Source organism: Mobula birostris, chromosome 5, assembly GCF_030028105.1.
Source record: "Mobula birostris isolate sMobBir1 chromosome 5, sMobBir1.hap1, whole genome shotgun sequence".
NCBI lineage: Eukaryota > Metazoa > Chordata > Chondrichthyes > Myliobatiformes > Myliobatidae > Mobula > Mobula birostris.
This window is the reverse complement of record NC_092374.1, coordinates 7,151,483-7,172,365: the sequence shown is the minus strand read 5'-3', so window position 1 is coordinate 7,172,365 and position 20,883 is coordinate 7,151,483. Positions and strand designations below refer to the sequence as shown.

General features: G+C 49.0%; 2 protein-coding genes across 4 annotated transcripts in view; both read left to right on the top strand.

Moving 5' to 3' along the window:
- The window catches only part of LOC140197179 (uncharacterized), a 38,139-nt gene extending 36,563 nt beyond the window's left edge, over positions 1-1,576 (top strand). Inside the window, exon 9 of the mRNA XM_072257092.1 lies at positions 1,026-1,576. Within this exon, the coding sequence (XP_072113193.1) occupies positions 1,026-1,057 (32 nt within the window). The 3' untranslated portion in view covers positions 1,058-1,576. The remainder of the gene's footprint in view (positions 1-1,025) is intronic.
- Positions 1,577-14,755: 13,179 nt separating this feature from the next.
- Positions 14,756-20,883, top strand: part of egflam (EGF-like, fibronectin type III and laminin G domains) — a 166,297-nt gene continuing 160,169 nt past the window's right edge. For 2 of the 3 annotated variants that reach the window (XM_072257544.1, XM_072257542.1), the window contains exons 1-3: positions 14,756-15,183; positions 17,807-17,913; positions 18,332-18,433. In XM_072257544.1, the coding sequence (XP_072113645.1) occupies positions 15,075-15,183; positions 17,807-17,913; positions 18,332-18,433 (318 nt within the window). In that variant the 5' untranslated portion in view covers positions 14,756-15,074. The remainder of the gene's footprint in view (positions 15,184-17,806; positions 17,914-18,331; positions 18,434-20,883) is intronic. The other variant, XM_072257543.1, reaches the window with a different exon arrangement.

Genomic DNA, 20,883 nt, shown 5'->3' with positions numbered 1-20,883 from the left:
TGGCAGGTGATAGGTGAGGCCAGGAGAGGGGCAAGGTGGGTAGGGAGGGGAGGGGGATGAAGTCAGAAACTAAAACACCACTTTCATACCTGCCTCCACCACCACTGCAGACAGTGTGTTTCAGGCACCCACCACTCTCTGTAAAAAAACCTTGCTTCATAGATCTCTTTTAAACCTTTCCTTCTCATCGTCAATCTTTCTCCTCCAGTATTTGACACTTTCAGAGAGAAAGACTGCCTATCTCCCATGTCTACATCGCTCATGATTTTCTGTAAGACACAGAAGCAGAATTAGGCCATTCTGCCCATCAAGTCTGCTCCACCTGCCAGTCATGTCTGATTTACTTTTTACTCTCCTGAACCCTATTCTCCTGCCTTCTCCCGTAACCCTTAACCACCTTAGCAATCACAGACTTACCAATCTCTGCGTTAAACACATCTGATGTCATGGTCTCCACAGCCGTCTGTGGCAATGAGTTCCACAGATTCACCATCCTCCGGCTAAAGAAATTCCTCCTCATCTCTGATCTAAAGAGACATCCCTGGCACTCTGGTCCGAGACTCTCCACTCTAGGAAACACCAAACACTCCTGGTCTGTTCACTTGGAGGAATGTGTGAGATATCATGGGGGTGTCATCGCTGTTCCCCACGTTCTCACTGGAACCACCTCACTTTCAAACACTCTAAACTCATGTTCTCAATATCATTTATTTTTTATTTGCACCCTTTGTCTTCCTCTGGATATCGGATGTCTGATTGTCTCTATGTTGAATTGTTAATAAATTCCATAGTATTTATTTTTTCTCTGTAAATGCACGCAGGAAAGTGAGAATCTGGGATATGAGTTAAGGAAGTGTGTGGTGACAGAAACATTCTTTGATAATAAATTCACCTGGGCTTGGACTTTGTCACAGTGACCCTCGTCCTGATGGTGTCATCGTCCTGTCTCCCTGGATACTCCTGGGTCTGGTGTCGGGGTAAGCTCCCCTCGCTGTCTGCACTAATGTCTGATTTTTGTGTTCCAGAGGTGATCTACGCAGCGATGAAGAAACAGTAATCGGCAAGGAGGACTGAACCCTGGGCGGGGAGGCTGCATCATTTCCATCCTCGGTCCAGGAGAGACAGCACTCACTACTGACTCCTCCTGACATGTCTATGCTTCTGCAATACAGTTGTAACATGCTATAGAGTTTCACTGCTGTGTAACATGCTGTAAGATTTCATTGATAATGTGATGGTTTCTCCATAGCAGCAATGCTTGGGTTATGACTAGAGATAATGGGATTTGGAATGCCATTGTTCTTTCTGGAAGAGAGATTTTCGTGGTCTTTTGCCGGGGAGAGATGAGGAGAGAAGATGCGAATGGATAGAGTTGGTTATCCGCCGGACGGGGTGGACTTGGAGCGAGGGTCCAAAGGGCAGCAACGATCGGAGGAAGTCGATGGTGGACGATTGGCTTATCAGTGAGCTCCAGCATTGCGCAACAGGCTGTTTCATAAAATTGGGCCCTTTTTCTTTTTTGGTTTTCTTTACTAACCATATAGTCAAGTAAGAATTATAAAGCTTAACATTTTATCACATATTGTGTACTGTTTGTTATTTCGGAGTACTGATTTGTAACAGAGAACACTGTGCAGCATCCACCCAAACAAGATTTCTTAAGTTTGGCCAGGCCAGGGGCTATCACCCCCTGTATTCAGCCACTAGCCAAAGCAAGAGTTACAATTGTAGGGGCTCATCAGGGATAGATTTTGTTGGATGCTGTGTGATTACCCTGAGCAATGAACCAATGGGGCAGATATTTGTACTCCAGATGAATTGTTAATTCACCTGTTAAGTGCTGTTGAAGTTGCGATTGTGGGCAGAGGTTTGATAAAATGGCTGGCGCAGCTCTCGTTTTAATGCAGACCAGCGCTGAGGTAATGGTAGCTGGGGGTGGAGATTTCAAAGGCAGGGTTCTCTCGTTTCTGAGGAGTGAGGGGAAAGAGTGGTCAGATTTGGAATGTCTAATTAGTCCACGTCCCCCGGTGAAGAGTGGGAATTCTGAGGTAATATCCACCCAAACTTCTCTGGCGAATAAATGGAAAAATCAGGTTCAAAGTCCCAGCTATGGCAGGCTCCACCTATTCTCTGAAATAACACCCATACCTAAAGGGGAGGAGGAGTATGAGACTTGGGCGGAGAGGATTTCTCAGTTGTTAGATGAGTGGCAGTGCTCTGATAACTTAAAACGACAGAGATTGGTAGAAAGTTTGAATGGGCAGGCCTTTGTGAGAGCTGTCAGGATGAAATATCTGGTAGTGACAGCTGTCAATTTCATGCAAGCACTGGACAAAGCTTTTGCGACTGGAAGCCCAATGGTGCTCCTGGTGGGGTTTCGAAACATGCGTCAGGAGAAGAGGGAGAAGATTTCTGCTTTATTTTTCAGCTAGAGAGGCAGCTAAATAGCTTGCAGCGCAGAGGGGTCATTCAGGCAGCTGAGGTGGATCGGTTAAGAGTGAGCCAGGTAGCCTGAGGTGCCCAGTCCCATGACCTGATTGCTTGGGGGCTCCGACAATCTCGTAAGATGTGCCCCCCTCCATCTTTTGTTGAGCTGATCACAGAGGTATGGGAAGAGGAGTTTGGGTGCGAGGCAAAGTTGCCCATTGACCTTTGTTATGGAACTGACGAGGGTGACTTACCACCGAAGATTTATCTGAAGTATGTGTCTGAATTGAGGAGAGAGTTGAAGAGGGCTTATGAATTGGCTGGGGTCGTGGCGGCCAAGCAGAATCAAGGGAATAAGAGGATGTATGATCAGAAAGTGAGGTTCTCCCAACTCCTTCCGGGAGACCGAGTCTTCTAAAGGAATTTGGGGCTACCTGGAAAGCACAAGTTGACTGGCCATTGGGGCGGCCACACCCTTTGTGGTGGAGAGTCAGATGCCAAACCTACCGGTTTTCCGGGTGAAACCAAAGGATGGAAATGGGCCTGTCAAGATTCTCCATGGGAACCACCTGTTGCCCCCGGGTCAAGAGGTGCGGGTTAACCCAGAGCCCGACTTGGAGCCTACACCTAGTAAGAGGACTCTGCAGAAATGCTGGGGAACTACCGGGCCCCCAACAGGTGAGGTTAGGCCTGCCCCCACCCCTGAGAGGGATACTGATTCGGAGGATGAGGACCTGGATGTGCGGTATATGCTGCCTTTCGCTAACTCCCCATTGATTGAGGAAGAGACTCCCGGCAGTTTTCCCATTGAGACAGGTGAAGTGGGGGTGGGGGGAGCTATCTGTGGGCAGCCTGGGTTGCAGAGGGACTCTGCAGGGGAGGAAGCGGGGTTTGACCATGGGACAGAGGGCTCCAAGTTGCAGGTGGGCACGGGTGATAGATCAGGGGAGGCCTCACCAGGTAGACCAGAAGTATCCCCAGTAGTGTCGGAACCTGAAGAGTTAGATGATGGGGTGCAGAGGTCTCAGAGGATTAGGAGACCACCGGATAGGTTGCCCTACGTAGCACCAGGGGAACAGAGTGTGACCGCTACTGTGTTGGGGAGCTATGTCACTGCCTTTTACACCTGGATTGGACTTTGTGTTTTGCAAGAACGATTGGCGAATTATCTCAACGTCATGAGGACATGACTAAATTTGGTGAGGGGAGAGTGTAACACGCTGTAGGGTTTCACTGTTGTGTAACATGCTGTAAGGTTTCACTGATAATGTAATGGCTTCTCTGTAGCAGCAATGTTTGGGTTATGACGAGAGATAACGGGGTTTGGAATGCTGTTGTTCTTTCTTGTGAGTCTGGAAGAGAGACTTTCGTGGCCTTTTGCCGGGGAGAGATGAGGAGAGAAGATGCGAATGGAGAGAGTTGGTAGACCACCTGACAGGGTGGACTTGGAGCGAGGGTCCGAAGGGCAGCGACGATCGGAGGAGGTCAATGGTGGACAATCGGCTTATCAGTGAGCTCCAACTTTGCGCAACAGACTGCTTTAATAAGATTGGGCCCTCTTTCTTTTTTATCATTTTCTTTACTAACCATATAGTCAAAGTAAGAATTATAAAGCTTAATCATTTAATCGCATATTGTGTACTGTTTGTTATTTCGGGGTACTGATTTATAACAGGGGACACATCACGCAGCATCCACCCAAATGAGATTTCTTAAGTTTGGCTGGACGGGGGCTATCACCACCTAGATTTAGCTGCGAGCCAAAGTGAGAGTTACAAGTGTATTCTGGTTAATTGAGTCACTGTTTAATCAGGGCAGCTACTTATTGGGACGACTCTTAAAAAACAAAAACTATTTGAGAAAATAGCCGGGATTCCCATCGTTTAACTGGGACAGTCTGCTACTGAATTGTGACAGGAGCCTGTCACTGGACAATTTTAATCTTGTCACCGAGTAATGGAACTGATCAGGGTTTGTCTTCCACCATCAGGCCTCGAAACTGCTACCTCCAGTGCTAGCGTTCTCCACTCTCATCTTCGCTAGACATCCCAAGAGATCAAAAAAGCACCAGATCACTTAGTCGCCTCAAAAGTACAAAGGAAAATCGCAGTTCAGAAGTTTGTCTAGAAGGGTATCAAAGTGTTTAAAGGTTAATTTAATATCAGAATGAATACAGTATACAACCTGAAAATCTTACTCTTCACAGACATCCATGAAACAGGAAACCATATGGAATGAATGAGAGAAATATTGAAGCCCTGAATCTGCCCCCCTCCTCACCCTCCCCACACAAGCAGCAGCAAAACCATCGACCACCACCCCCCAACTTGTGCCAGAAGAAGTACTGACCTCCCACCCCCACCATGCAAGCAACAGCAGAAGCCCCTCAAAGAGACCTCGATCCAGAGTCCATCAAATCTGCAGTCCGTAACCCAGCACACTGGTGTCTCAGACAGGCTCTCTCTCCTCGTGAGGCGGAGAGAGATTGCTCCTGCAACATTAGGAGTGGAGACTAACAGCTCACCGTTCTACAATCTTCCACGTCACTTCTCCAAGCACCCCCATCTCAAGGACTGACAGGGAGAGGGAGAGGGAGAGATATATATCTCTACAACGTGTCAGACTGGTCACTAATGCCACCGTGCCACCGAACAAGATAATTTTCATTACAGTCAATCAGAAGGACACAGCAGCTTACACTGGATGAATTCCTCGGTCAATAACTATTAGGAACTAACACACAGTTTTATGGTATTGTAGTACTGTTGATGGTGTTCTAATTTGTTCTATATTTCATTTAAATACATAATTTCTTACTCAGATTGTCTTTTTTATATCTCTTTAACTCTTTCCGTGAATCTTCGGCTGATTGGGACAGCTGCTTCTTTGGGCTGAAATGTGCTGGTCCTGATGTGCCCATTAACTGGAGTCACTGTGTTATTGGAACTTAATGACCTCGACACCCGTACTGCTGAGGAGCCAGGCTGAGAGTTGCATTGAGCTGTGAGGGCACTGATGCCAAGTCTCCGGGTCACTGCGGAAGGCACAAAGCATAAAACAGACTTGGTATGAGGCATCTCCCCGAGGCCTTTAGAGCCAGAGAGTTGCTAATTCAACGTTAAAACAAGAGAAAGAAACGGTAAGGTAGCAGTTGGCGTAAATCTATTTCAGCGCCAATGACCCGGGTTCAAGTACTTGTACATTCTCCTCCTACATTCCAAAGACAAACTGGTTAGTGGGTTAATTGGTGACGTGAGTGTATAATGGGAGGTGTGGGTCCAATGGGCCAGAAGAGTCTGTTACCATCTTATAACTCTAAACAAATTTGTATTGGTATTGCGTACACTGACATAGGGAAACTATGTGCTCTGAAGCAACCCATTTCAGAATCGATATAAACCATTCTGACCTGGTTCAAAGGCAGAGTCCAGACCGCTGCAAGCCAGTACTAACATACTGTTCCAGGCTGGTCCATGTCTACACTGACAACAACGGTCATTTAGACTGGGTAGGTCTATACCATCATTAGTCTGGTCTATATCATCACCTGTCAGATCCATACCATCACTGGGCGGATCTATACCATCACTAGTCTGATCTATACCATCACCAGGCTGGTCTATACCATCACCAGGCAGATCTATACCATCACTGGGCTGGTCTATACCATCGCCTGTCTGGTCTATACCATCAGCTGTCCAATCCATACCATCACTGGGCAGACAACAGGAATTCTGCAGATGCTGGAAATTCAAGCGACACACATCAAAGTTGCTGGTGAACGCAGCAGGCCAGGCAGCATCTCTAGGAAGAGGTGCAGTCGACGTTTCAGGCCGAGACCCTTCGTCAGGACTAACTGAAGGAAGAGTGAGTAAGGGATTTGAAAGTAGGAGGGGGAGGGGGAGATCCAAAATGATAGGAGAAGACAGGAGGGGGAGGGATGGAGTCAAGAGCTGGACAGGTGATAGGCAAAAGGGGATACGAGAGGATCATGGGACAGGAGGTCGGGGAAGAAAGACAAGGGGGGGGGACCCAGAGGATGGGCAAGAGATATATTCAGAGGGACAAGAGGAACTCGTTGACTTTATTAACTTTGCCTCCAACTTTCACCCTGCCCTCAAGTTTACCTGGTCCATTTCCGACACCTCCCTCCCCTTTCTAGATCTTTCTGTCTCTGTCTCTGGAGACAGCTTATCCACTGATGTCTATTATAAGCCTACTGACTCTCACAGCTATCTGGACTATTCCTCTTCTCACCCTGTCTCTTGCAAAAACGCCATCCCCTTCTCGCAATTCCTCCGTCTCCGCCGCATCTGCTCTCAGGATGAGGCTTTTCATTCTAGGATGAGGGAGATGTCTTCCTTTTTTAAAGAAAGGGGCTTCCCTTCCTCCACTATCAACTCTGCTCTTAAACACATCTCCCCCATTTCACGTACATCTGCTCTCACTCCATCCTCCTGCCACCCCACTAGGAATAGGGTTCCCCTGGTCCTCACCTACCACCCCACCAGCCTCCGGGTCCAACATATTATTCTCCGTAACTTCTGCCACCTCCAACGGGATCCCACCACTAAGCACATCTTTCCCTCCCCCCCTCTCTCTGCATTCCACAGGGATCGCTCCCTACGCAACTCCCTTGTCCATTCGTCCCCCCCATCCCTCCCCACTGATCTCCCTCCTGGCACTTATCCGTGTAAGCGGAACAAGTGCTACACATGCCCTTACACTTCCTCCCTTACCACCATTCAGGGCCCCAGACAGTCCTTCCAGGTGAGGCGACACTTCACCTGTGAGTCGACTGGGGTGATATACTGCGTCCGGTGCTCCCGATGTGGCCTTTTATATATTGGCGAGACCCGACGCAGACTGGGAGATCGCTTTGCTGAACATCTACGCTCTGTCCGCCAGAGAAAGCAGGATCTCCCAGTGGCCACACATTTTAATTCCACATCCCATTCCCATTCTGACATGTCTATCCATGGGCTCCTCTACTGTAAAGATGAAGCCACACTCAGGTTGGAGGAACAGCACCTTATATTCCATCTGGGTAGCCTCCAACCTGATGGCATGAACATCGACTTCTCTAACTTCCGCTAAAGCCCCACCTCCCCCTCGTACCCCATCTGTTACTTATTTTTATGCACACATTCTTTCTCTTACTCTCTTTTTTTCTCCCTCTGTCCCTCTGAATATACCTCTTGCCCATCCTCTGGGCCCCCCCCCTTGTCTTTCTTCCCGGACCTCCTGTCCCATGATCCTCTCGTATCCCCTTTTGCCAATCACCTGTCCAGCTCTTGGCTCTATCCCTCCCCCTCCTGTCTTCTCCTATCATTTTGGATCTCCCCCTCCCCCTCCCACTTTCAAATCCCTTACTCACTCTTCCTTCAGTTAGTCCTGTCGAAGGGTCTCGGCCTGAAACGTCGACTGCACCTCTTCCTAGAGATGCTGCCTGGCCTGCTGTGTTCACCAACAACTTTGATGTGCATCACTGGGCAAGTCTATACCATCACCAGTCTGGTCTATACCATCACCAGTCTGGTCTATATGGGAAGTGTGGATGGAGTCAAATGAGGGGAGGCTGATTTGCATCATGGACTGGGCTGTCCACAACTCTCTACAACGCCTGCAGTCAATTAGAATATGAGGAACACAAGGGATAAGAGGCCATTCAGCCCATCAGGTCTGCTCTGTCGCTCCACTGACAGCATGGACAATCTTTTTCCCTCGGTGATACTTTCCTGCACTAACTCCATCTCTCATACGCTACAACATCGACAATCTATCAAACCCACCCAATGTGCTGGAGGGACTCGGCAGGTCAGGTGAGAGGGAAGATGGGTTCCTGTTCTCACCTATAACCTTTCCTTCCCCCCACCTTCTTACTTCAACTTTGTCCCCCTTCCATTCCAGTTCTATTGAAGGATTCCCCCTTCCTTTCCAGTCCTGAGACTTCAACTGTTTATCCCCCTCCATAGATGCTGTCCGACCTGCTGAGTTCCTCCAGCATTTTGTGTGTTGCTGTGGATTTCCAGCATCTGTAGACTGGTATGGCACGGTAAGGTCAGCATGGTGGGGTCGGCACGGTAGGGTCGGCACGGTAGGGTTGGCACGGTAGGGTTGGCACAGTAGGGTCAGCACAGTAGGGTTGGCATGGTGGTGTAGTGTTTTGCAGATTGCTATTACAACACCAGCAATCATGGTGCAATTCCCACCACAGTCTGTACATTCCCCTTGTGGGTTTCCTCCGGCTGTTTCAGTTTCTTCCCGTTCGGGTTAGTCAGGGAATTGGTCACGTGGTGCAATTGGGGGCGTGGTCTCGTTGGGCCAGAAGGGCCTGTTATCGAGCTGTCTCTCTGAATAACAAACTAACACGATTCTCTTGTGTCTATCACTCCCTGTCTTTCACACACCGAGTGGCTGGGCCTCCAAACCTCTCGGGTAGTCACTCCCCTCTGGGTGAAGACATTTTGACTCCTTGTTCAGTAAGAGGTGTGGGAATTGTGTACAGAATTATTCTCAGCTGCCAACTCTCCAACTCAGCACAATTCCACGCACACGGGAGAAAGTGGCAGGATGATCCGGGAATGAAAGGGTTGATGACTCTGGGCCTGTACTGGCTGGACAGTTTAGAAGAAAGAGGAGGGGATCTCATTGAAACCTATTGGCTGAGGCAGAGTGAGTGTAAGGAGGATGTTTTCTATCGTGGGAGAGTCTACAACCAGAGAGCACAGCTTCGGAATAGATGGACGTCCATTTGGAGCAGAGATGAGAAGGAATTCCTTTAGCCGGAGGATGGTGAATCTGTGGAATTCATTGTCCCAGATGGCTGTGGAGGTCAAATCATTGGACATATTTAATGCAGAGATTGATAAGTTTTTAATTGGTAAGAAGATAAATGGCTTTGTGGAGAGGTCATATGGGGGGGTTGGGGTTTGAGAGTTTTTGTTTCTTTTTCTTCTTGTGCAGGGAGATTTAAGTCTTTCTATCAACTACTTCTATCATTTTCTATATTTTACAGCTATCTGGAGAAGACAATTCTCAGAGTTGTATTCTGCCCACATACTTTGAACCTTTGCCTGGGGTTCAGAGGGACAATAAATTAGCCATACTTCAATCAGACAGCAGAGGGCAGCATTGAGACATGGGAAATTGCAGAGGGAGCTTCACTCTGTGTCTGACTCTGGGAGTGTGTGATGGGATAGTGTAGAGGGAGTTTCACTCTGTGTCTGAACCAGGAGTGTGTGATGGGACAGTGTAAAGGGAGCTTCACTCTGTGTCTGACCCCGGGAGTGTGTGATGGGACAGTCTGGTGGGAGCTTCACTTTGTGTCTGACCCCCGGAGTGTGTGATGGGACAGTGTCAAGGGAGCCTCACTCTGTGTCTGACCCCGGGAGTGTGTGATGGGACAGTCTGGTGGGAGCTTCACTCTGTGTCTGACCCCCGGAGTGTGTGATGGGACAGTGTCAAGGGAGCCTCACTCTGTGTCTGACCCCGGGAGTGTGGGATGGGACAGTCCGGAGGGAGCCTCACTCTGTGTCTGACCCCCGGGGTGTGTGATGGGACAGTGTAGAGGAAGCTTCACTCTGTGTCTGACCCTGGGAGTGTGTGATGGGACAGTGTCAAGGGAGTTTCACTCTGTGTCTGACCCTGGGAGAGTGTGATGGGACAGTGTAGAGCAAGTTTCTCTCTGTGTCTGATCCCGGGAGTGTGTGATGGGACAGTGTCGAGGGAGTTTCACTCTGTGTCTGACCCTGGGAGAGTGTGATGGGACAGTGTAGAGCAAGTTTCTCTCTGTGTCTGACCCCGGGAGTGTGTGATGGGACAGTGTAGAGGGAGTTTCTCTCTGTGTCTGACCCCCGGAGAGTGTGATGGGACAGTGTAGAGGGAGCTTCCCTCTGTGTCTGACTCCCGGAATGTGTTATGGGACAGTGCAGAGGGAGCTTCACTCTGTGTCTGACCCTGGGAGTGCGTGATGGGACAGTGTAGAGGGAGCTTCACTCAGTGTCTGACCCTGGGAGTGCGTGATGAGACAGTGTAGAGGGAGCTTCACTCTGTGTCTGACCCTGGGAGTGCGTGATGGGACAGTGTAGAGGGAGCTTCACTCTGTGTCTGACCCCGGGAGTGTGTGATGCTGACATTTGCCTCCTGTTTTACTGTGTGAGGGCTGTCGATGTTGGAAGGGAGCCCCAGTCTTGTGTCCCCGCCGAGTGAGACCCCTCCCTTCCCAAGTGTCCTGTGTTCGGTGACACTCTCCCCAATGTTGTGTAACCCTGTGTCATCACAGAACACCACAGAGTACATCTTACACTGTCATAGACTTGTCTCTATTTGTGTCATTTCACAAAGCTCTGTATTCGTCACGTCTTGTATAAATTATGTTCAGTGTATTGTCTTTCCGACGTGCCTGAGATGCTACTGCAAGCAGGTTTTCATTCCAGGGATTATGGGACACGGTTAGGAAGTTATGGGTTGGCGATTTTGGCGACACAAACATGGCGATGCTTGCGGGCTGCCCCCAGCACGTCCTCAGACTGTGTTGGTCACTGACGCAAACGACACATTTACTCTATCTGAATGTGAATGTCAAACATCAGACTGTTGTGACCAACTAAAACTGAGCCACACGGAGGCTGTAAATGGAAAATATCAAAGTCTTTATTCACAAATGAAAAGTAATCTTTTATCTCGGAGAGCCTCACAAGAGATTGTGGGAGCTTGCTGTGCAACCTGCAGATGGACTGTGACCTTGCGGTCTGTATGAGAAACTTCCCAAGTCCCAGATAAATACTCATTAATTTAGTCAGAGATACAGAATGGTGATAGGCCCTTCCGGCCTGACGAACACATCCGTCCAGTTACACCCATGTGACCAATGAACCTCCCAACCCGTACATCTTCGGCGTGTGGGAGGAAACCGGAGCACCCGGAGGAAACACACCCAGTCACGGGGAGAACGTACAAACTCCTTACAGACAGTGATGGGAATTGGATCTGGCTTACTGGCTCTGTAATGGTGTCTCACTAACTGCTATCTTAGCGTGCCATCCATAGAAATAATAACATGCCCACACAACTGTGGACTGTGGGAAGACACCGGAGCACCTGGAGGGAATGTGTGGTCACAGAGAGAACGTACACAGTTGTGTTTTCCTTACCCCTCTCCCAGTAAGGCCTAGTCTTTCCTCACAGCCTGACAAAGGCAATCTGCACTTAATGTGATTCACAGAAGGTGCTTTGCATCAGGCTTGTCCCTTTCCCTTTAATTTGAATTTAAAGGGATCATTCACATCCTGCTGGGCTTATTTTCTCTTCTTGAAAGCTGCATTTTTTAAAAAAATTTCTGTGAGCTGTTCTTCCACTTGACTGATCCACAGTCAGGCCAAGTGGCAATCCTTACCACCTCAACAATTGGCCAGAAAAGGGCCAGTAACATCATGAAGGATCCCACTCCCCCTGCTCACAGACTGTTTCTCCCACTCCCATCGGGGAGGAGGCCACATAACATCCACGCCCGGACCACCAGACTCAAAAACAGTTACTCTCCCCAAGCAGGAAGGCTGATCACCACCTCCACCCACTAACCCCACCCTCCACACCGCCAACCACCACTACTTTATCATTTCCTGTCAGTCTCCTTATACACAGACACTTTATGGACACACAATCAATCTATTATATAAGCTCTCTTGTCTATTTATATTTATTGTGCTTTCTATTATTGTGTTTGTTTTTATTTGTGCTGCATCGAATCTGTTTGATACCGGCAGTGTTGCAGGAGTTGTCAGTCAGTATTGAACTCAACATTGGACTGCCTTAGGCACTCCAGCTCCGGATATTTTCCTTGGAATTTACTCCCAAACCCTTCCCCTTGAGTGGGAGTAGCTGCAAGGAAGCAGAAGTTTGAGATTAGAGTTTTCAGTCTTCAAGATGAGCTGGCAACAACAAATATATAGATGCAATAACAAACTGAACACTACGAACATAAAATTAGCTTGCAGAATCAGGTTTATTACACTCACCGGCCACTTTATTAGGCATACCTGCTTGTTAATGCAAATATCCAATCAGCCAATCACATGGCAGCAACTCGATGCATAAAAGCACGCAGACATGGTCAAGAGGTTCAGTTGTTGTTCAGACCGAACATCAGGAGGGGGGAGGGAATGAGATCTGTGACTGAGAAATAATTGTTGGTGCCAGACGGGGTGGTTTGAGTATCTCAGAAACTGCTGATTTCCTGGGATTTTCACACACAACTGTCTCTAGAGTTTACAGGGAATAGTGCAAAAAACAAAAACCTTCCAGTTAGCAATTCAGTGGGTGAAAATGCCTTGTTAATGAGAGAGGTCAGGGGAGAATGGCCAGACTGGTTCAAGCTGACAGGAAAGTGTCAGTAACTCAAATAATCACACCTTACAACAGTGGCGTGCAGAAGAGCATCTCTGAATGTACACGTTGAACCCTGGAGTGGACCGGCTGCAGCCTCAGAAGACCTCACAGAAGTTTTTCTCCTGTATCTAATAAAGTGGCCACTGGGTGTATGTATAATAATTAAGATGAGCAAAGAGGTAGTGTTCATGGGTTCAATGTCCATTCGGAAATCTGATGGTCGAGGGAAGAAGCTGTTCCTGAAAAGTCGAGTGTGTGCCTTCAGGCTTCTGTAACCTCCTTCCTGCTCCCTGATGGTAGCAATGAGAAGAAGGCATGTCCTAGGTGATGAGGTCCTTATGATGAATGCCGCCTTCTCCATGCTGGGGGGGGGGGGGGCTAGTGCCGATGATGGAGCTGGCTGAGTTTACAACTTTCTGCAGCTTTTTCCAATCCTGTGCAGTGGCCCCTCCATACCAGACGGTGATGCAACCAGTTCGAATGCTCTCTGTAGAAATTTGGTGACACACCAAATCTCCTCAAACTCCTAATATAGGGGAATTAGGTTAGTATTAGTGGGCGTGGTAATGGATTTAATTAGAGAGTATTAGGGTGGTGTTTGTGGTACAGCCACTGACGTGCCTTCCTCCTAATTGAAATATTATTGTATTTCTTACATATATTTTTATGTTGGAAAGATTGTTTTGAAGTTTTTAAAACGTATGCAAAAATCTGATCCTAGTTTGAAGGCAAGTTCAGAATCAGAATCAGGTTTAATATCACTGGCATGAAATTTGTCGTTTTGCAGCAGCTGAACATTGCAATGTAATAAATAATAAATACAATTCAAGATTCAAGTTTTTTTTAACCATTCTCTTTGTAAAAACCCCTACTTGCCATTTTTGATCTGTGTCTTTTAGAACAAGACTCCATCTCCAACCATTTTTGATCTGTGTCTTCAGCACATTGGCTGTTTGTCCGTCCTGTCGGGCGTCGTTTTTCACTGTGTTTCCCTGTATTTGCTGTAACTGCCCACAAGAACAGGAATCCCATGGTTGTTTATGGTGACACACACGTACTTTGATAGTAAATTTACTTTGAACTTTGCAGTATTTTGACAGCTAGAATCAGAATCACCGGTATACATCGTGAAATCTGTTGTTTGTGGCAGCAGTACCTAATTTTAAAACTGTACATTGCAATTAGAAAAATGGAGGGCTATGGGTAACCTCAGGTAATTTCTAAAGTAAGTACATGTTCGACACAACAACAGGAATTCTGCAGATGCTGGAAATTCAAGCAACACACATAAAAGTTGCTGGTGAACGCAGCAGGCCAGGCAGCATCTCTAGGAAGAGGTACAGTCGACGTTTCAGGCCGAGACCCTTCGTCAACCTCCTGACAAAGGGTCTCAGCCTGAAACGTTGACTGCACCTCTTCCTAGAGATGCTGCCTGGCCTGCTGCGTTCACCAGCAACTTTTATGTGTGTTACATGTTCGACCCAGCTTTGTGGGCCAAAGGGCTTGTATAGTGCTATAGGTTTTCTATGCTTCAAATAAAAATATTTTTTTATAAAATTAAGTAAGTAATGCACAAAGAGAGCAAGAAAAAATAGTGAGATAGGGTTCATTGTCCATTCGGGAATCTGATGGCGAAGGGGAAGAAGCTGTTCCTGAAACGTTTCGCGTTCCAGCTGTAGAGAGACAGACAATTTTTAAAATGCCTCTTTGCCGCTTCTCCTCGGCGTTTAAGTTCTTTTAAAAGAAACTTCTCCCAGCCGAGCAAATGGCTGTAATTTATTATAGAGTTTTCTCTTAAAAAGACTTAGACGGGGACTGAAAAGTTCAAAGGGAACTTTCGGAAGCTTCAATCTGAGTGGGCGATGTATCTTTAAATGTTTTCCGAACTGCTTTCAAGTTCGTCTGAGGAGGCTTCATCTCAGCTTCCCTTACATCAGCACCAGATTAAACTCCACTTATCTCCTTAACTGTTGGATTTCTCTCTCCTCCCTTCTGGAGAGGCCGCTCCTGGCTGGAGAGAGACACGGAGTGGAGATACCGCGGCCAAAAGTTTCAATCGGTTCTTTTCTTCGAGCTTTGCTTCCTGCCCCGGTCCTCGTTTATTTTCATTCTCCTGCTCCCCGCTCCCTCTGGGAACCCCGCCCTGTAGTCGGGTCCCTGCCGCAGATTCCCGGCCCCTCATCGAAATCCCGAGGGGGAGACCCGCGCCCCCTCACTCCGTCCCGTCCCGCCTCTCTCTCTCTCCTGTCCCGGCCGGGATGAGTGCCCGCACCGGACCGTGGCGTCGGCTGCCCCTGCTTCTGCTGGTCCTCGTCTCCGGGCAGGCGGCAAACGCGAGGCAAGACAGGAGCTCGCTGCGGAGACCAGGTAGGGAAGATCCCCCGAGGAACGCGGAGGGTGTGTGATGAACGCTCCCCCGGCTTTCCTGAGGCGGGCGAGGGGGGAACGTGAAACATAGGACGGTCCTTCGGCCCACAGTGTCTGTGCCGACCACAATGCCAAATTAAGACCATAAGACTGTAAGACGTAGGCCATTCGGCCCTTCGAGTCTGTTCTGCCATTTATTATCCCAGTCTCCTGCCTTCTCCCCGTAACCTTTGACACCCTGACTAATCAAGAACCCATCAACCTCCGCTTTAAATATACCCAATGACTTGGCCGTCTGTGGCAATGGATTCCAGAGATTCACCACCCTCTGGCCAAAGAAATTCCTCCCCACCTCTGTTCTAAATGGGCGCTCCTCTATTCTGAGGCCGTGTCCCCTGGTCCTAGACTCCCCGCCTGTTGGTGGGTTCAATTTGAACATTTAAGAGGAGTTTGGATGAGTAGGTGGATGGGAGGGGTACGGATGGCCATGGTTCAGGTGCAGGTCAATGGGACGAGGCAGAGTAACAGTTTGGCATGGACTAGATGGGCTGAAGGGCCTGTTTCTGTGCTGTAGAGTTCTATGACTCTGCCTCTATTCAAAACATGTTTATCTTGGCTAGATCCATTTGCCTGTGTTTTGTCCATACCTCTCTAAGGCTTTCTAATTCATATACCTGCTCAAGTATCTTTTAAACTTGGCAATTGTACCCTCCCCCTCCCCCTGCAGCTTGTTCCACATACCGACCACACTCTACCTAAAGACATTGCCCCTAAGATCACCGTTAGATCTTTCTCCCACTCTCCCTAAACCTATATCCTCTAGCCTTGGAAGCCTCTACCCTGGGAAGAAGGTGTCTACAAGGTCTCCCCTCATCCCCCGATCTCCAGGAAAGCAGTCATAGAACGTGGAACATGTCACAGCAGTGTATTGGTTAGCACAATGCTATTACAGGTCAGGTGTCAGAGTTCAGAGTTCAATTCTGCCATCCTCCCTAAGAAAGTACCTTCCTGCGCACACATGGGTTTCCTCGCACAGTCCAGAGGCGTACTGGACGGTGGATTAATTGGTCATTGTGAATTGTCCTGTAATTAGGCTAGGGTTGAATTGGTGTGTTGCTGGATGGTGTGGCTCATTGGGCCTGAAAGACCTATTCCATGCTGTTATAGTAATAAGCATCCGTTAGTCTCATCAGACCATGGATTTGAGCTTTAGAAGGTTTCCAGGGCGCAGGCCTGGGCAAGGTTGTATGGAAAACCAGTAGTTGCCCATGCTGCAAGTCTCCCCTCTCCATGTCAACAATGTTGTCCAAGGGAAGGGTACTAGGGCCGATACAGCTTGGCACTGGTGTCGTCGCAGAGCAATGTGTGATTAAGTGCCTTACACAAGGACACACACGCTGCCTCAGCTGAGGCTCGAACTAGTGACCTTCAGATCACTAGACGAATGCCTTAACCATTTGGCCACGCGCTGTATCTCCAAATAATAAATAAGTAAATAAGCAACAGAGTACCGGCCCTTCGTGTCGAACAGGGCTGACCCAAAACCAGTGTAGCAGAGATGATTCAACAGCGAACAATAACTTTTAATAGTAGATCACAAATAACAAGCCCTGAGGGGCGACAGGACAAGAGAGAACAGAAACTAAACATAACAGGCAACACGGTAAACTTTGGGCCGGGAGATATCCTGGAGCACCTGGTTGAGGCTGGCTGGTCTGATAAGTGAACAAGGAGTGTGACTGCGAGCTGGGGTTAAAAAGGCTGCCGGTGATGAGTCTGGAGCGAGCGGCCGGTGAATCCTCGTAGCTGGATGGGAACTGGGAGGTGCCTGCGTGTGCAGGCCTGATACTTCTGCCCACGATGTTGTGCTGGCCTCTTAACCTGCTCCAAGGTCAATCTAAACCCTCCCTCCCACATGTCCCTCCATTTTTCTAGGCCTGAACAGTACTGCTCCAACCAGTCGCTCGAGCTCCACAGTGCCAGCAACATCGCCGTTTCGGACTCTAGTTTTATACCCTCTAGCTTTGGACTCCCCCACCCTGGGGAGAAAACCTTACCCATGTCCCTCAGGATTTTACATTATATTGTAATTTATATAGAGATACAGCAGGGAACAGGCCATTCCGGCAAACGAGCCACGCTGCCCAACTAACCACCAGTTTAACCCCAGCCTAGTCACAGGCCAATTTACAATAACCAGTTAACCTACCAACAGCATTTGGACTGTGGGAGGGAACTGGAGCACACGGAGGAAACCTACGCATGTGGGAAGGAACTCCTTACAGCAGACGCTGGGACTGAACTTTGAATTCTGACACCCCGTGTTATCACTACCATGGTGCCCAATACACCTCTCTAAGGTCACCCCCCAGCCCCTGACACTCCAGGCTGTTCAATTTCACCTTATCCCTCCATTCTAGGCAGTGTCCTCGTGAATCTTTCCTGCACCCCCTTTAGTTTGATAACACCCTTCCTGCAGTGTGGTGACCAGACCTGGGGTGACTGTGGTTGTGGGCCCAGCTCCTGTGGGGAAGGGGTCCTCGTGCCGTGGGCAACACCGAGCCATACGCCACCCCTCTGTGCCTCCCTTCCGTCTCCTCAATCTGTGTCTTCTCCGGTTCAGATCGGCCGAGCCCACCTCAGGACGTACAGCTGGTGGCCCTGAACTGTACAGCCTTCAGAGTCCAATGGAGAGCACCGCGGAGGCACGGCAGAATCACCGGATACACGGTAACGTGGGAGGCATTCGGAGTCCAGGGAGGGGATGGCAGTGTTTGTGAGGACAATTGGAGAATCTCGATAAGATCAGCGGCCAATGTGACCTTCCCACCCAGAAGGAAGGGAGAAGCCTTTGGCTATTGCCCTGGGTTCAGGCCACGGATGGAGAGCTGATGGTCAGGGTCCTGGTTCCACACCATGGACTGAGAATCAATGGTCAGTGAAATAGCCAATGTCTCAAGAACTGAACTTGTCCTCATGTCCTGGCTGGAGACACAAGCAGTTTTGGTCAATGTCTTTGATGGAGGGGACATTTGGTGACTGTAGACTTTGTCTGGGTGATGGAGGTGAGGGTGGAGTTGGTTCCCATAAGGGAGAGAGGGGGTAGTGGTAGGAGAGTGGAATCTCCTTGGTGATGTCTCTCCTCTAGCTTTCTGTTGGCCAGGTGCTGTACACGGAGGTGAAGAGTGACAGGGAGACTCTACCCACGAGAACTCAAGATCTGGTGCTCAAGCTGAACCAGCACTCTGAGGTTAGTACTGGCTGCTGAGTGTGTCTGGTTACCCATACTCATTGCAGATGGTCTGTTGGAAGCCAGACCCTGCGGTATGGGGCGGGGATCGAACCAAGCTGGGGGCAAATCTGAAGCAGCAAAGAATCTGCTGGAGAAGATCAATGGACCGGGCAGCAGCTGTGTGGGGAGATTCCTGGTGGGTCAAGACCTTGCTTTAGGACGGAGAGTGGGGAAGGGAGGTGGGCAGGTTACAGGGGAAGGGGTGGAGCCAGGGTGAGCAGGTGAATCAAAAGCAAGGACTTAACGTTGACGCTTTATAAGGCATTGAGCAGACCACACTTGGAATATTGAGAGCACTTTTGGCCCCCTTATCTAAGAAAAGATATGTTCCAAAAGATTGGAGAGGATCCAGAGGAGGTTCACAAGAATGATCCTGGAAATGGAAGCACAATGTATGAGGAGCATTTGATGGCTCTGGGCTTGTTCTTACTGGAGTTTCGAAGAATGACGGGTGGCGGGGGTGGAATCTCATTCAAGCCTATTGAATATTGGAAGGCCGAGACAGAGTGCATGTGGAGAGGATGTTTCCTATAGTGGGGGAGTCTAGGACCAGAGGGCACAGCCTCAGAATAGAGGAACATCCACTTAGAACAGAGATGAGGAGGAACTTCTTTAGCCAAAGGGTGATGAATCTGGAATTCATTGCCACAGGCAGCTGTGGAGGCCAAGTCATTGGGTATATTTAAGACAGTGGTTGGTAGGTTCGTGATTAGTCAGGGCATCAAAGGTTTTGGGGAGAAGGCAGGAGAATGGAATTGAGACAGGTAATAAATCAGCCATGATGGAATGGCAAAGCAGACTTGATGGACCGAGTGGCCTAATTCTGATCCTATGTCTTATGATCTTGTGGTCATTTATTCAAATTAGAGGACTAGGACCTCATATTCTGCCTGGGCAGTCTCCAAACTGAGGGAATCAACACTGATTTCTCTAACTACTGGTAACCACGTTGTCCCTGTTCCACCTTTATCCTGTTCTGACCCCTCTTGATCCCACCAGCCCCATCATTTCTTCTCTGTCCCCTCCACATCCTCAACCATCTGCCCATCACCCACTCAATCCTCTCTCCGATTCCCCGCCACACTTCCTTCCCTTTATTCCAATGGTTTACTGCCCTCTCTATCAGAGTCCATCTTCTTCAGCCCTTTTGTCATTTCCACCTATCAGCTCCCAGCTTCTTACTTCATCCCCACTCTCCTCCCTTTCACCTGGATCCACCTATCACCCACCAGCTCCTGCTCCATGCCTTCCGCCCCCCACCCTTTCACATAGGCTACCTCCCCTCTCCCTTTCATCCTGATGAAGAGCCTCGGCCTAAAAAAATGGCCTGTTTATTCCACTCCATAGATGCTGCCTGACCAGCTGAGGTTCTGCAGCGTTTTGTAGATATATATGGTCTATATCTAAATGGAGCTGATAGTTGTATTTAATATCAAATGCTCAAGTGCATAGAGTCGTACTCCACACGGATACGGGCTCTTCAGCCCATCTAGCCCATGCTGAACTGATACTGTGCCCAGTCCCGTCGACCCACACCTGGACGGTGGCCTCCACACCCCTCCTGTACTTAACCAAACTTCTCTACAAAGAAAATACTATTACAGCCTCACAGACACAGAGCATCAGATTGACAGCATCCACAAGAAAAACACCAACTAAACATAAATTATTTACAACTTTTACAAGAAAGAACACAATTCAAGCAACACCAAGTCCATTGTAGCGCAAAATAGTCAAAGTGATCATGGTGTTGCTGAACTCTAATGATTAGGGTTGTGCTGGTTGGTTCAGGAATCGAATGAGTGAAGAGAAGTAGCTGTTCCTGAATTGGACCAATGGGACCGAACTTCTGTACGTTCTGCCCGATGGGAGTGTGAGAGATGGCGTGGCCGGGTGGTGGTGTGGGACTACAGGATTCAGTACCTCCTGCCCGATGGGAGTGTGAGAGATGGCGTGGCCGGGTGGTGGTGTGGGACTACAGGATTCAGTACCTCCTGCCCGATGGGAGTGTGAGAGATGGTGTGGCCGGGCGGTGGTGTGGGACTACAGGATTCAGTACCTCCTGCCCGATGGGAGCTGTGAGAGATGGCGTGGCCGGGTGGTGGTGTGGGACTACAGGATTCAGTACCTCCTGCCCGATGGGAGTGTGAGAGATGGCGTGGCCGGGCGGTGGTGTGGGACTACAGGATTCAGTACCTCCTGCCCGATGGGCGTGTGAGAGATGGCGTGGCCGGGTGGTGGTGTGGGACTACAGGATTCAGTACCTCCTGCCCGATGGGAGTGTGAGAGATGGCGTGCCGGGTGGTGGGGATCTTTGATGATGGACGTGGCCTTCTTGGTGCAGCGTCTCCTATAGATACGACCGATGGTGGGGAGGGATGTGACCCTTAATTTCCTGGGCTGAGTCC